Genomic DNA, 14373 nt, shown 5'->3' on the forward strand with positions numbered 1-14373 from the left:
GCCACCGTCCCCCACATCGCGGGACACCAGGGCTCCCTTGGCGAGCCCTGGACGCGCGTGCAGGGGGCGCAGGCACCCGATGACGCGTGACCGCGCATCGGTGACGCGCGGCACCCCGAGGGGATGCCACTAGCAAGCTGGGAAATCTCCCGGCTTGCGGAACTGGCCGCACTTCAATAAAGTGTGCCGCCAGTGTACAAAGCTACTTTGTGTTCTTGTGAGTGGATTTGTACACCCGTTATATCTGGGTTGCTACGTATTTGTGCTGCTAGTGGTTCGATGCATAAGGTGAAAAGCAAGGGCGATAGCGGGCATCCTTGTCTTGTACCACTTTTGATTCGAAACAGCTCTAAGGGGAAACCCTGGTGAATCACCCTCGCTGCTGGAGCTGTGTATAGCGCTTTTATTGCCCTTAGGATTTTATCCCCAAACCCAAATGCCCCAAGCGTGGACTCCAAGTATGGCCAGTCTATCCTGTCAAAGGCTTTCTCCGTGTCCAGGCTCAGCACCAGGCTCCGGACCTTGTTGGCATTCACAAAGTCAATTATATCTACAATCCTTCGGGTATTGTCGGCCGCTTGTCTATCTCTAATAAAGCCAACCTGGTCCGGATGGATCAGTCTAGGCAGGACAGCGCTTAACCGATTGGCCAGTAATTTAGAATATATCTTAACATACGAATTGATCAATGATATTGGCCTGTAACTTTGGCAATTTGTGGGATCATTGTCTTTTTTGTGAATCAAGGAGATCGACGCCTGGAGCATCTGCTCTGAGAAGTGCTCTCCCGCCAGGACCCCATTAAATAACCGAAGCATATGTGGGGCTAGTATACCTATACATTTTTTATAGTAAAGATTGGAGAACCCATCTGGGCATGGGGCTTTAGAAGACTTTAATATTTTGACAACTGCTGTTAATTCTTTTCGTGTGAAATCACTCTGTATTGCCTCGCACTCCAATCGGTTCAGCTGTGGCAGTGCAGCATCTGCTTGAAATTCTTGCAGTATACCACTTGTCTTAACATTATGAACTACCTTCTCCCCGTTATATAACTGTGCATAATATTGTTTGAACTCTTCCACTATAGTTTTGGGTTAGAGGATATCTCCCCTGATTTTGTCCTAATTGCTTGTATGTTATAATTTGGTTGCCTATTGCGAAGTCTGTTAGCTAACATTGTGTCCGGCTTGTTGGCTTTCTCGAAAAATTTCCTTCGTGTCCAACTCAAATCCTTCTCGGCCCGGGATGTGAGGAGGAGGTTAAGCTCAATCCTTACATCCTTCAGCTCCTTTAATGTGTCCCCTCTACCTGATCGGCTATGTAGTGTAGAGAGCTCATGTAACCTCTTATATAACTGTACCAATTTGGCGTCCCTTTATTTTTTCCGTCTAGATGCTATGCTTATCAGAACCCCCCGCATCGTGGCTTTGTGAGCCTCCCACAACATTGTGTGGGATTTCACACTGCCTAGGTTGGTCTGGAAAAACTGAATTATCTCCTCCCTGACCGACTTTGCTAGATCTGGTATCTTAATCAACGATTCATTAAGTTTCCAGTTTGCTCCCGTGCTAGCTGGCCTAATTTGTGCGCACCGCAGCTCTATCGATGCATGATCCGACCATGTAATGTCATGTATTTTGGTGTCGGAAATCTGTGGAACCAGTCTACTTGAAACAAAGAAGTGGTCGATCCTACTGTAACTGTCATGGGGATGGGAATAAAATGTATAACTACGCTCGCCCGGGTGCTGTTCCCTCCATATGTCTATCAGTCACCCTCGCCTTAGGCCTTCCAGCAAAGGCCCATTGCCTGCACGTCTGGCTTTTTGCTGCTGTGGGGATCTATCTATTCGGGGGTCTATAGCTTTGCTGAAGTCACCCACAAGGATTACATTCCCCTCTGCCCATCGTTGGAGTGTCTGGAAAAACTCATCAAAAAACTGAGGCTCATTTTCACAAGGCACTTAGATGCAGGCTAACGTCACTTTACACTGCTGAAGGAGCCCTACCAGAATTAGATATCTCCCCTTACTGTCTCGTTTCACTCTCTCCACCTGGAAGGGGGATTTGTTATTGAATATGATAGCAACCCCCTTTTTCTTTTCTTTAGTGGAGGACAGGAAGAACTGCCTATAGCTTTTGTCTAAGAATCCCGGGCTACTATGCGTGCTAAAGTGTGTCTCCTGGAGGAAAACAACATCCGCGCCTCTTCGTCTAAATTCAGAGAAGGTGATCTTACGCTTCTTCAGGCTTTAAACCCTTTAACATTTTGGGATATGAATGTTACAGCCATACCTTTGTGTTGTGTGGATCGCTGTGTATAAAGTAGAACCAGTTCCTACCCAGGTTATGTGGCACATAGTGGTATTTGTGTCTGCTTTGGCGACTCCTGCTGGTCTTCCCTCCTTCTCTGAGGGAATCTGGTATAGGGCGGGAAGGAAACACAAGGAAAGGACAAGGAAAACAAACAACATATACACATACATAAAGAACCGTAGTGGTCTCTAAGGACCTCAGGTTCAACGCCCGGAGGTATCTCCTCCTTCCTGGACCCTCCTCCCTCCCAGTCCAGTCCCATGGTCTTACTCGCCGACCATGGATTCCCGGGTCTTTGGCAGGGTTGCGGGTTGGACCCACATCCCCGTCCGAACGGCGCATGCCTACGGGCAGGATTGGTGGTAGTCCCCTGCCCACCCACCGGCCGCTAATGTCATTTTCAGCCAAACTTCCATAAAACTCTAGGGTATCTAACTCAGCCTTAACCCTAGTGTGACTAAACCATTCTTAACAGTATGCAAAGCTAACTCCCTTACACTCAAGCAACTGCTTTGTAACCTGTGATGCCTCTCCCTCACATGTGCTATCCCCCTCTCTCTCTCTCCCCCCTCCGGCCCCCAATTTCCCTTCTGTGACCCTATCTATCATGAACCCCCCACCTTCTCTTCCCCCCTGTCGGAGGGCTCATATCATCCTCTTTTGGGCTCATATCACCATCTTTTGGGTCCCTCTCCTCGCTCTGCTCCTCTACCCTACATCCTCTATAAAGGCTTCCCGCTGCTCCCCTCACTACTCTCCCGGGGACTGTGCTCTACCACTTAAATCACCCCTCTCCTCCTGCTCCTCCACTCTCCGGCTCCCTTCTTCCTTTAACTTCTCTCCCCGGCAGCGGAGTACGCTCACCCCCGCCGGGGAGTACCGGGTCGCCTCCGGCGCAGCACTTCCAGTAGACTGCTGTCGCCTCGTCCGCATCATCTGGGTCTCTCTGCAGCTCCGCGAGATCTCGCCTGCTGACGTCAGCGATGTGGGCTCAGTTGGAGGCTGTCCACGAGTGGCGATGGGTGTAGCTGAGGGCGGGCTCGTTATGCTCACCATTTCTTTTGCGCCGAAACTGCTGCCGCCATGGATTCTGCTGCGCTTTTCCTTCTTCTCCCCAGGGTGGGAGACTCGCAGCCATTTTGGGGGGTTTTGCTGTTACTTTTGGCACCTTGTGTAGGGTGACCTTTCCACTCCAATTGACGCAGTGGAACGACAGAGAAAGTGAGGGTGCCAGCCATCAACTCATCACAGGCCAGGCAATGTCCCTAACTGTAGAACAACTTTTAACCAACAACATCAGGCAGCGATCCAGTGTGGCTGTCCCTTTAAGGTTCACTTGGCGCTCTTTCCAGCCTTCTCCTTCCGCTTTTCAGCCGGTGTGGACACAGTCTCCCAGTCTGCTGTTCGTGGAGGACGTATCTCTAGACTCCCCGGGTAAGTAGCCGTGGCAGCGATTCCCAGTTTTTTTTAGGAATGCTGCTCCCTCTGACATCGGCCATTTTTCACCACCACGAGGGCAAACGGGAAAGCCCATCTATATCTAATGTCCTTGTCCCGCAGCACCTTTATGAGTGCTTTTAGATGTTACTTATTATACTGTAATGCTTCAGTAGCACCTTGATTAGAGTCCAGCTGTTTTTTTTGTGTTTTTTGCTTCTTTTCTATTCTGGGGACACTGTACCTTTAATTCCGGCCGGCGGTGGCCATTTTGGACCGGCTGAAACACAGGCTGAAACGCACAGAGCAAGGCAGCTCCGATGCAGGTGGCAGCCCTGTCTTGTTCCCCCTCCACAACGGGGGTGCAGGAGGGCAAAGCGGGGGTGCAGGAGGGCAAGGGGGGAGCACGCCCGACCGGACCCGCAGCAGGGATCAAGGTAAGCCTCGGTGTACAGTTCTCCTTCCTCTCTTCCCTGTCACAGGGCAATGGTGGCCATTTTAGAAGCTGTCCATCTGCTTTATTTATTTTTATTTCTCTGTGGGGCAGCGATAGTTCCCGGGCCGGGCCTCGCCACTGTCGATCACTTGACAGGCAGGCAGGGTCTCCGCTTACCTCCCCAGCACCAACCACGGTCGCCCGACTTTCGGAGCACGCAGGATCTGCCCGCAGTCTTGCTGCCCGCCAAAACCAGATGGCCGCTGTGCCGCTCGCCTTGCCAGCTCTCTGCTTTGCTTGCTTTTTTTATGTTTCGCTTTTAGGGTCGAAATATTGTCCAATTTCTTTGTTTTTTGTCTCCCAATCTCCCCCGTCACCTACTTTCTCCAGGGGTACTTAGTTTGGGGTATTTTGGACAAATTATAGTTCGTTTTTTTACTTGATTGAATCTTTGCCTGGTGGAGCTCCAAACAAACGCAGACTTTGCTGTTAGGCTCCAAGCCACGCCCCTTCAACCCTTATCATTCTTACGGCAAATGATCAGATTCTTGCCGGTTTTAATACAGTAAGAAAAAGAGAAGAAAGAATTGCAGAGAAACGCCACAGTTTAGCACAATTATTTAATAAAAAACTCACAAGGTCTGTCACAAGCCCTCCCCCCTTCCCCTCCACTATCCAACAGCTGGTATATATCACACTGCCAATGACCACAGAGGACACTGCACAGTCCGACCAGCGGAGAGAGAAAGATGGACCCCGCCATATGAACCCGTGGGCACCACACTTCCCCCCCACCCAAAAAGTGTGAGAGCTGTTTTTACCTTGACACCTTGTGAGTTTAGTACCACTTGTTTTAACTTGTTTTAATGAAATAATGATGCTACGTTATACTGTAGACGTTCTCTGTAACTTCTTCTCTTTTTTTACATGTGCTGAAAGAAGAGAGGAAAACCTCAAACAGAGAGAGAGAGCTGCCCAAGCCTGCAACACATCCAGGACTCTGAGACTTGCATCAGATAAGGACTCTTTCCTCACCAGGAACTTTTTCATTTCATGAAATTATTAGTTAATTAGTTATAACTGTTGAGTTTTTTTACATTGAGGATTTGGGCCGCAGGTCATCTTCCATGAGACTGTTTTTTTTTTATTGATTCACATATTTGATTAGGAAAATTATCATCCTAATTTGTACACTTTATTACACACTAATTAATCAGATCACTTTTTTTGTAGCACACTACATATACCCCTTTGTTAAATACAGTAACACCTCTCAGTAGCAGGTACATTTGAGTAGCTGTTACAGGGTAACTGAATATATAATGGATACATCTGCCAATAAGCAGGAAATATTTATAAAAGAATTTAATCCCAAAGAATACCTTGAACTATTCTATTCTGCTGAAAATGGAGTCCTGAAAGGAGAATGGTTGAACTTTGTGTTAAGAAAACTTCATGAGACCTTCACCCCAGGTAACTTTCACTTAAATAATGGTTAATTAAATTAGAAAGTTTTCTTTTCATACATCACATATTTACAGTACATTTATCTTGCCGCTATACACCAAGTTTAGTTATCAGAACTGTTTATCTACTGAAATAAGTATACATTTAGATGCAAATGTACAGTTTTAATATTATTATTATTAATGTGTTTCCATTTTCACAATGTAAAAAGCGCAATTATTTTTGTCCAGATTCAAATAAAGTTTCTGTAGAAGTTTACTACTTTTGTTTTGTTAACATTATAATTTTCAGCCTTTAGATGCAAACGTAGGTAAGCCAAGTGTGATCAAAATTGGTTGATTTATTAGAGCATTATGAGATGTCCTAAAGAACTATTGCAATTTGTGAGGGAGGCGGGATAATGTGGTGTAATTAGACTGTAAGCTCCTCGGGGCAGGGACTCCTCTTCCTTAATGTTACTTTTATGTCTAAAGCACTTATTCCCATGATCTGTTATTTATATTATCTGTTATTTATTTGATTACCAAATGTATTACTACTGTGAAGCGCTATGTACATTAATGGTGCTATCTAAATAAAGACATACAATACAATACAATAAACGGAAAAGAACTGCAAACAAGGGATTTAACCCCTTCAGAGATATCTCACCGCAATTTATTCAGTCCTCTGTGCAGGCACAATAGGACCTGACAACGGGTGGGGTTGTGTTCTCCACACTCCCCCCGAAACATTGTTGCTATCTATTGTCTGTACGGGAGACTGATTATACTGCAGTGAGATATCGCTGAAGTGGTTAAATTCATTGTTTGCACTCCTTTTTTATTTATCCTGTCTGCGGACTAAGGGGTTGTTGGGTGGTCGACCACAATGGACTAGCACAGGAATCTGAAAGGACACCACAAACAAAGTATCTGAGATGTCCTGTGAGTGTGCCTAGGTAACCATCTTTGTTTCCCTACAAGCTGGATAATATGCACATGTGACTATTAAGGTTTGAGATGTAAAAACCCTTGTCACTTATATGATGTTGAACCAGTTAACGAACTAACAATAACATCTGGATAACCTCCCTACATTTTGCGTTTAATTGACCACCATGCATTTGATAAATCCAATGATTAGGTGAGGGAGAGGGAGAGGGAGAGGGAGAGGGAGAGGGAGAGGGAGAGAGAGAGAGAGAGAAACACTCAAATGAGCAATATTCCCCCTCAATCCATCACAAACCTCAATCCGACTTTAAAACAGGGGTTGGCCCTAGATAACCTCACTCCTATACAAACACAGGAATCCAGACTGGGTCAGTGATCTGACCAGCCATAAAACCAAACATCTATTTTTAACTTGTAACAATAATTTGTAACTTGTAACAATAATTTGTAACGTGTAAGAAGTAAACTATTTTGTGTACCAGATTATTAAAATACTGAATATTTTCATGGTATTATCATTACATGAGGTAAAAGGGTAATATGCATGGAGTGAAATGTATCCCTTTAAAAAAGAAATTAGCTTAGTCCCATACAGTATTAAAGCAGTTAAATGTTCCATAATAGGGTTGACTCCCTTAAGCAGATGTCAGAAGCCAAACATTCCAAAGTAGAGTATACAGAGTACAGTGAACTTGGCTAATGTTTAAGTAATAATCCCCGAAGAACAGGGCATTACTGGCCAATAACTCTAGCTGGAAGAGTTGAAGGCCCGAGGCGAAGCCGAGGGACTTTCACCCAGCCAGGGCATTATTGGCCAGTAATGCCCTGTTCTGAGGGGATTATTACTATTATAGGCTAAATGTAGACTTTTTTTTTTTTAATTTTTCATAAAAAATATAAATGTTTGTAGTCATATTGATTTTTATCAGCATGATTGTCTACATTCTTATGCTTTTACTGCAAGTTTATTAAAAAAAATGTACATATACACAGCCCCCTCTATACACACAAACACACACTCTGCAACCCCCCTATATACACAAACACACTCTGCAGTACCTTCTACACACTGTGCAGCCCCCCTCCTCTACACCCACAAAACACACTGCAGACCTCCTCCACCCTCTACACTCACAAAACACAGCACCCCCCTCTACACCCACAAAACACACTGCAGACACACTGTCACGGTGACTTATGACAGGCTGCAATTTACACCAAATAACTGGGTTGAACTGGTACAAGACTTAGATATGATAAAATATAATTTATTCCTTGATAAAGGTTATCACACGAGATATACAAATAACAGACAAAATATGGACACTTACTTAAAGGTTAGGACAAGAAAGCCATCAGGATACAGGATGGGCCATTTCTTCCATAATTCAGTTGACATCACAGCAATCCATGCAGATCATGAAGACACATGAAGACATTTGAGTAAGGGTGACTCTGACTTAAATACCATGTCAAACTCATCTCTTAACCCTAGATGCCGAGTTGGCTAGAAAAATCTCTTTGAAGCAGATTTTGGCTTCCATTGTAAGTGTGAAGTATCACACTTAAAAAACACTCAGTTCCTTGGTTCCTGTCCCCAGTATAAACAATAGGGCAGTTAAATTTTGATCAACGGGCTATGTTAATTCTTGCAGGATGCTCTCCCTGCCTTATTAGCATATCAGGGGGGGGTCTGCATTTTCAGAGCAGAACAAAAATTCCATATACACTGTAAATAACTTCATAACTTCAGTTCAGTAGACTTACTGGCACGCGAGACATATAAATACATTCCGTCACGCATGACGCTCCCAATGAGACTAAATATTACCGTGTAATACTAAAATTAAGAGAGATACTAATATCTGGCTCTTAGTACTGGCTAAACTTCAGGTGTCTGTAACCGTTAGTTGCGGATCAGTCCCACGAATACACATATGTAGCTTTTAGCACGTTCAGCCAAGGACATCTCATAATATTCTTATATTTAATAAGGTCACTCATTCTGATATCTCCTTGCGTAACCGCACCCCTGGCACCCATCAATACATCCTTTGAAGCAGGCTATGTGTAGTGGACATTTACATTACCGGTGCTATATTTCACACCCAATGCCCCAGACCTCCTGTCCTAGCTGTCTCCCAGCAATATACCCTTGGCCTGCAAATTAGGTATTAACATACTGGGCACTAAAAACCTCCTCTACTTTTCACACCCAACTTCAATCAAACCTTTTAAAGCCCAGATATTTCTGAAAAGACACACCACATTTGTATTTTCCTAAACTGTAGCTCATTAACCCCTTAAGCCCCAGTGTGTGTGTGGTGCAGACACTGTCACAGAAACAATACATTTATACAGGGGAATAAACATTTGGATATTGAAGCAAGGCAAAGCACATTACTGGACCTCGGTCCAGTTAACCCCTTGCTTCCCAGGTGAGAGTAGAGGTTGGCCAAATGGGGTGTAACCCCTTTAATTCTGGGCCAAATCCTCTCTATCATCACACACACACACACACACAACAACAAAACAGACTGCTGCCCCCTCTACATCCATAAAACATAAACCAGCAGCCCCCCTCTACACCCACTGCAGCCCCCATGTTATCCCACACACAGCAGACACACACAAAACACTCTGCACCACTCCTCCAATCACAAAACACACACTGAAGACACACACTGCAGCTCCCACTCAAAACAAAACACACTCAGCAGAAACACACCAACAAGACTCGGCTGCCCCCTCTACACCAACAAACACACACCAACAGAAGACACACACACTAATACAAAACTCTGCTGACCCCATTTACACCCACAAAACACACTCGGCAGACACACAAACCTTTCCCCTCACTCTCCTGTGCGGAGCTCTCTGCAGACAGGGTGGGGGAGGAGTCAGTGCCTTGCAGGTGTGTTCTGTCCAATCACCTCCCCTGTCTAAGTGCAATGTCACTCTTTGTGAATGAAACCTAAAAAGCTGATTGGCTGAAAATCTTGGCAAGCTGCCAAAAATTCCGGGCCATTACTGATTGGATAATGCCCGGAATTTTAACCAATCAAAGAGCAGGGATTTCAATAATGCCATGAATTATACTGCTTTAGCCTATAATTGTGTATAAACCCTGTTCTAATGAGTGAGCGACCTCAAAAGACCTTTGGATGGATGGAAATTTATTTTTTATTAAAAACTATAAAAAATTCTTATTTATACTGCACCGACACACTTTATTCAAGCAAATACCCAGTATGTACCTGGCAGAAACCTGGAATGCGCCGCTCCTCACCTCTGACAAGCCCCGTTGCGTTTGCCTTCCCAGCCTGGGTTCATGCCTGGCTGACGGGCGGCTGATCTGTTAAATGATAATGATTAGGATTTAATAGGCTGCAATTCTTCGCGTGTCTACCAGATGGCATAAATTCATGAATTGTAATGCAGTATACAGTATATATATATATACTGTGCAGTATTGCAGCCAGCGGGAATAAAATGCTTCAATCCCTGCCTGGAAAATAACCCAATGCACTCGGGCAGAAAACAGTCACAAACCTCAATACACCCGGGTATACCCGAATTCGTGGGACTAGCCGAGCTCGAATAAAGTGTGTCGCCAGTGTATTTCCGGTTATGGGGTAAGTTACTAAAGTCTTCCGGCTCCAGAACAGTGGCAATGCTAGTTAAAAAAACATCACCATATTTACTAAAGAAAATATTTATTACAGAGAAGGAATCCTTCCGCAAGCTACACAACTTGTCCTTTTGATACTGTGCATTGGCTGCAATGCTTTCATACTGGGTATCCAATGTTTTGCTGCGGAGACACTTTTGCAAATAACACCCATCATCATCCTTAACTAAGATATTGGTATTTATATCCATATATCAAAGTCTCCCAGCTGAAAAATACAGGGCAAAACTGGAGTACAAAATTGCACAGAGTTTTTGTAGGCAGGGTATAATTGTTTTTTTTTTATTTGGATCAGTTTTTCAACAGTTTTGCAGCCACACAACTCTAATAAATGCCAGTTTAATTTGTGCATCAAGTATCACCAACTGCTCCATGTTAAAGCAGCAAATCATGTGAAATCGTATACAGTATGTTTTTTTTTTAACTAAACCAGTTCTGTAGTATTAGATAACTCTTAATGCCATTTTAATGAGTTTTAATATACTGAGCATGCTTTGATTTCTATAGCAGGCTTTTTAGCCCACCTCCCCAGCAGTGCAAGATCTTTGTAAGACGTTCCTGTTTGTTATCATTTGTTGCTAATATTCTCAGCAGTTTGGGCTGAAAACTGTAACACTAGTCAATGTTACCTTAGTAATATCAGGAAACATTGTAGCTGCTGAGTTACACTAACTGAATAATTAATTGAAACTGAAAGGCAGACATTTAGTTAGGCACACAATCAGGATTTTACAGATTTATAACATGAGCACCCAAGGATTTCTATTTTAGGTTAGCATGTAGAATTATACATGTCACATGCTTTAAATAGAAAAATAAGAAAAATATCAAGAGAAAAAAGAGGGGAATGTACAGGAGTATTGCTGCTTAAATACCAAATGCTGCAGACATGGCATTAGAAAATTCAAGTTTGAGGTTCTCTTTATGGACATTTCTTGATGCAAAAGTATGATAATAATCATTTCAAGCTAATTTGTGGAGCTTCCATACCCCCAAAGTATTTCTGTGGATGAGTTATTACTAGATCCCAAAATAATTTAGAAGGCAAAAAAACAGTGTAACAGAGCATAAAAGATAAATAATGTGGACGTGATGAAGTCGTTACCAGGAGCATTCATCTCATCTGAATATACAGACATGTTCAAACCTTCCATACAATTCTTATTAGAACGCAGAATGGTAGGGTTATTGAGAACTGATATACATTTGAATGGCCCATGAGAGAAGTGTTTTATTCTGTATATTTTATTTGTAGTATTAACCATTTCAGATGTCCCCCTGCTCCCATGTAGATGCCGTATAGCTGATCCTTACATGTACATGCGGAGGGTAGACATGGCAGGTCGTAGGGAACTTCATGGAGATTATACTGTATGCCTGAAATAATGTTTTCTGTATCTTTCATTTGCATTTGCATATTGCAGTTAAGACCACATGTGGTTAATTGGTGGGGTCAATGCTTAGGACATTCATTATCTGCATATAAAGTAAACAGCAATACTACATCCCCTCCCCCTTTATTTGTCTTATTTTCTTCTTATTTGTTTAAGTAAAGCATGTGACAATGTATAATTCTACATTCTTACCTAAACTAGCAATCGTTTGGTGCTCCTGTTATACATCTATCAAAATATTGATTGTGTGACTAATGGAATAGAATGGCAACTTCGGTCAGTGTAACTCAGCAGCTACAATGTATCCTTTTAGTATTAAGGTAACATTGTATATTGTTACAGTTTGCAGCTCAAACTGCTGAGAATATTGGCAACCAATTATCACAAACAGGAAAGTGTTGCAAATATCTTGCACTGCTGGGTAGGTGTGCTAAAACCTACTTTTGAAATCAAATATTGCTTTAAAACTAATTAAAAATGGCATTAAGAGTTGAATAATTATAATAAAAAATACAGTATTAAATAATGTTACCGAATTGATTTATATCTACAAAACCTCCCATATAAGATTTCACATGTTTTGCTGCTTTAATGTCACTATTGGAAAATGTTATGAGTATTATTTATTGATCGACTGAATAAGTGTTTGTGATTTTTTATAATCCCTTTATAAGGTGGTGTTGAAGGAGACACTCTGATTGATATCGGTGCTGGACCAACCATCTACCACCTCCTGTCAGCTTGTGAAGTGTTTAAGAACATCATTAGTTCTGATTTGGTTGCACAAAACCGTGATCAGATGCAGAAATGGCTGAAGAAAGATCCAGATGCTTTTGACTGGAGTCCAGTGGCCAAATATGTTTGTGAACTGGAAGGTGACAGGTATGGAAATTATAATGTTCTCAACACGGTGCTCCTCTCAAGACAGGAAGCGGAACCAAAGGGCTGAGATAGGATATAGGATCACAGACTAGTACAGAGAGACAGAGTCCTGAATGAGTATAGTGATGTCGGGGTCACAGGTTGAGGTCAAGGCAGGTTGCAGAGAATCGGAGTAAGGGTCACAGGTTGACAGAGGTCAAACGCTGCTGCTGCCAAGATCCAGTGCCTCGCCAACAAACTTAGTATTGACTGTAAGCAGAAGTATGGGGTCTCTCAGATGGAGGTCAGCAATCTCAACACAGTGTGAGACCTCTCAGAAGGAGGTTCACAGACTCAGCACAGAGCTCGAGGTCTCTCATAAGGGGGTCAGCAATTTCAACACAGGGCTTGAGACCTCTCAGAAGGAGTTCCGCAGACTCATCAGAGAGCTTGAGGTATCTCATAAGGAGGTTGGCAGTCTCAGCACAGAGCTTGAGGTCTCTGATAAGGAGGATGGCAATCTCATCACAGGGCTTAAGACCTCTTAGAAGGAGGTCCACAGTCTAAGCACAGAGCTTGAGGTCTCTAGGCGCGCAGGTGTGTAAATAGAAGGAAGCCTACAAAAATATTCTTAGTGTTTTAGAGACTGCAATAAGACAGAACAGAATTATGAAAAGGGAGGTTACAGATTTGACTGACCAGGTCAGTAAAAGAAAAAACAAGCCCCACAAAGTTGAAAAGGTGAAGAAACAAGTGGAACAAGAAAAGCAAAGTCAGACGGCAAGAGAATCTGAATCAGGGTCATAGGAAAAGAGAGCAAGGCTTGATGCAGGCAAACAGCCATTCTGGAGGAAGTCCAGCCTATTTATACTGTAGGAAGGTTGCCAGATACCAAGATGGCAACTGTATAATTAGTGTGGATGGAAGGGTAAGGTCTCAAGCACTGGAATCGACAAATGTGCAAGAACTTGGACACAGATCATTCATGTTCACTCTCTCTGCCCTAAGAGCTTGGAGGCCGGGATGATTTCAGGAGACTCAGAGGGAAAGCCTGAAGCTACAAAATTAAGTCCGTTGTCTTTTCTTACTGCGTAACCGTGATATGTTTGTTTAGTTGGTAAGCGGACAAGCTGCTCAATGAGCGGTTTCTGTGGAATGCATAGTTAGAGCTCAGTTGAGTTAGAATTTAGTTTCAATTCTGCGTGTTTTGTGTGCTGCAGTACCACTCCATGATGAATAAAAGAGACAAAATCCTGAAAATCTAATACAGCTCAACCCTGTTATAGCTAGATCCGCTACAATGCAGAACCGCTTATAATACGGTCTCAGCATGGCTCCCGATTTAAAAACATCTCCAGGGTTTAAAAAAATAAAATAACATTTAATGCTTTATTGCTAACGGACACACACATACACACCCCTCCCCCCTACAACATGTGGCAATTTAACCCATGAATACATTTTATATAATACACATGCAGGAATCGAATCCATGATGTTTCATATCCTAGTGCAATTCTCTAACTGCTACACCACAGCCTGGACTGGACTGTGCAGTAGATGTTAAGTTTCTTTATAGAGTCCGTTTCATCACACCAACCTTGTGGTATAGTAGCTAGAGAATCCCTACTAGCATATCTCGGCCATTTCGCAACCATGGCTATAACGTGGTCACGGTTATAACATGATCACGGTTATAATGCGGTCTCATTATGTGGACCCCGTACACCGCGTTATAATGGGGTTTAGCTGCACCTTTGTTTCTGTTCTCTATTTTACCATATAAGACTGTGCTATAATGAGGACCCGACAAAAGTCAGAACTCCCTGAAGGG

General features: G+C 43.2%; 1 protein-coding gene across 6 annotated transcripts in view; it reads left to right on the forward strand.

Moving 5' to 3' along the window:
* LOC142496944 (nicotinamide N-methyltransferase-like) overlaps nt 1-14373 on the forward strand; it is a 121139-nt gene that overhangs the window by 88442 nt on the left and 18324 nt on the right. For 2 of the 6 annotated variants that reach the window (XM_075604066.1, XM_075604065.1), the window contains exon 3: nt 12353-12560. In XM_075604066.1, the coding sequence (XP_075460181.1) occupies nt 12353-12560 (208 nt within the window). Of the gene's footprint in view, nt 1-4047; nt 4193-4877; nt 5024-5130; nt 5665-12352; nt 12561-14373 lie in introns of those variants that run through there. The other 4 variants (XM_075604063.1, XM_075604062.1, XM_075604061.1 and 1 more) reach the window with 4 other exon arrangements.

The sequence above is a fragment of the Ascaphus truei genome, chromosome 6 (assembly GCF_040206685.1).
Source record: "Ascaphus truei isolate aAscTru1 chromosome 6, aAscTru1.hap1, whole genome shotgun sequence".
Lineage (NCBI taxonomy): Eukaryota > Metazoa > Chordata > Amphibia > Anura > Ascaphidae > Ascaphus > Ascaphus truei.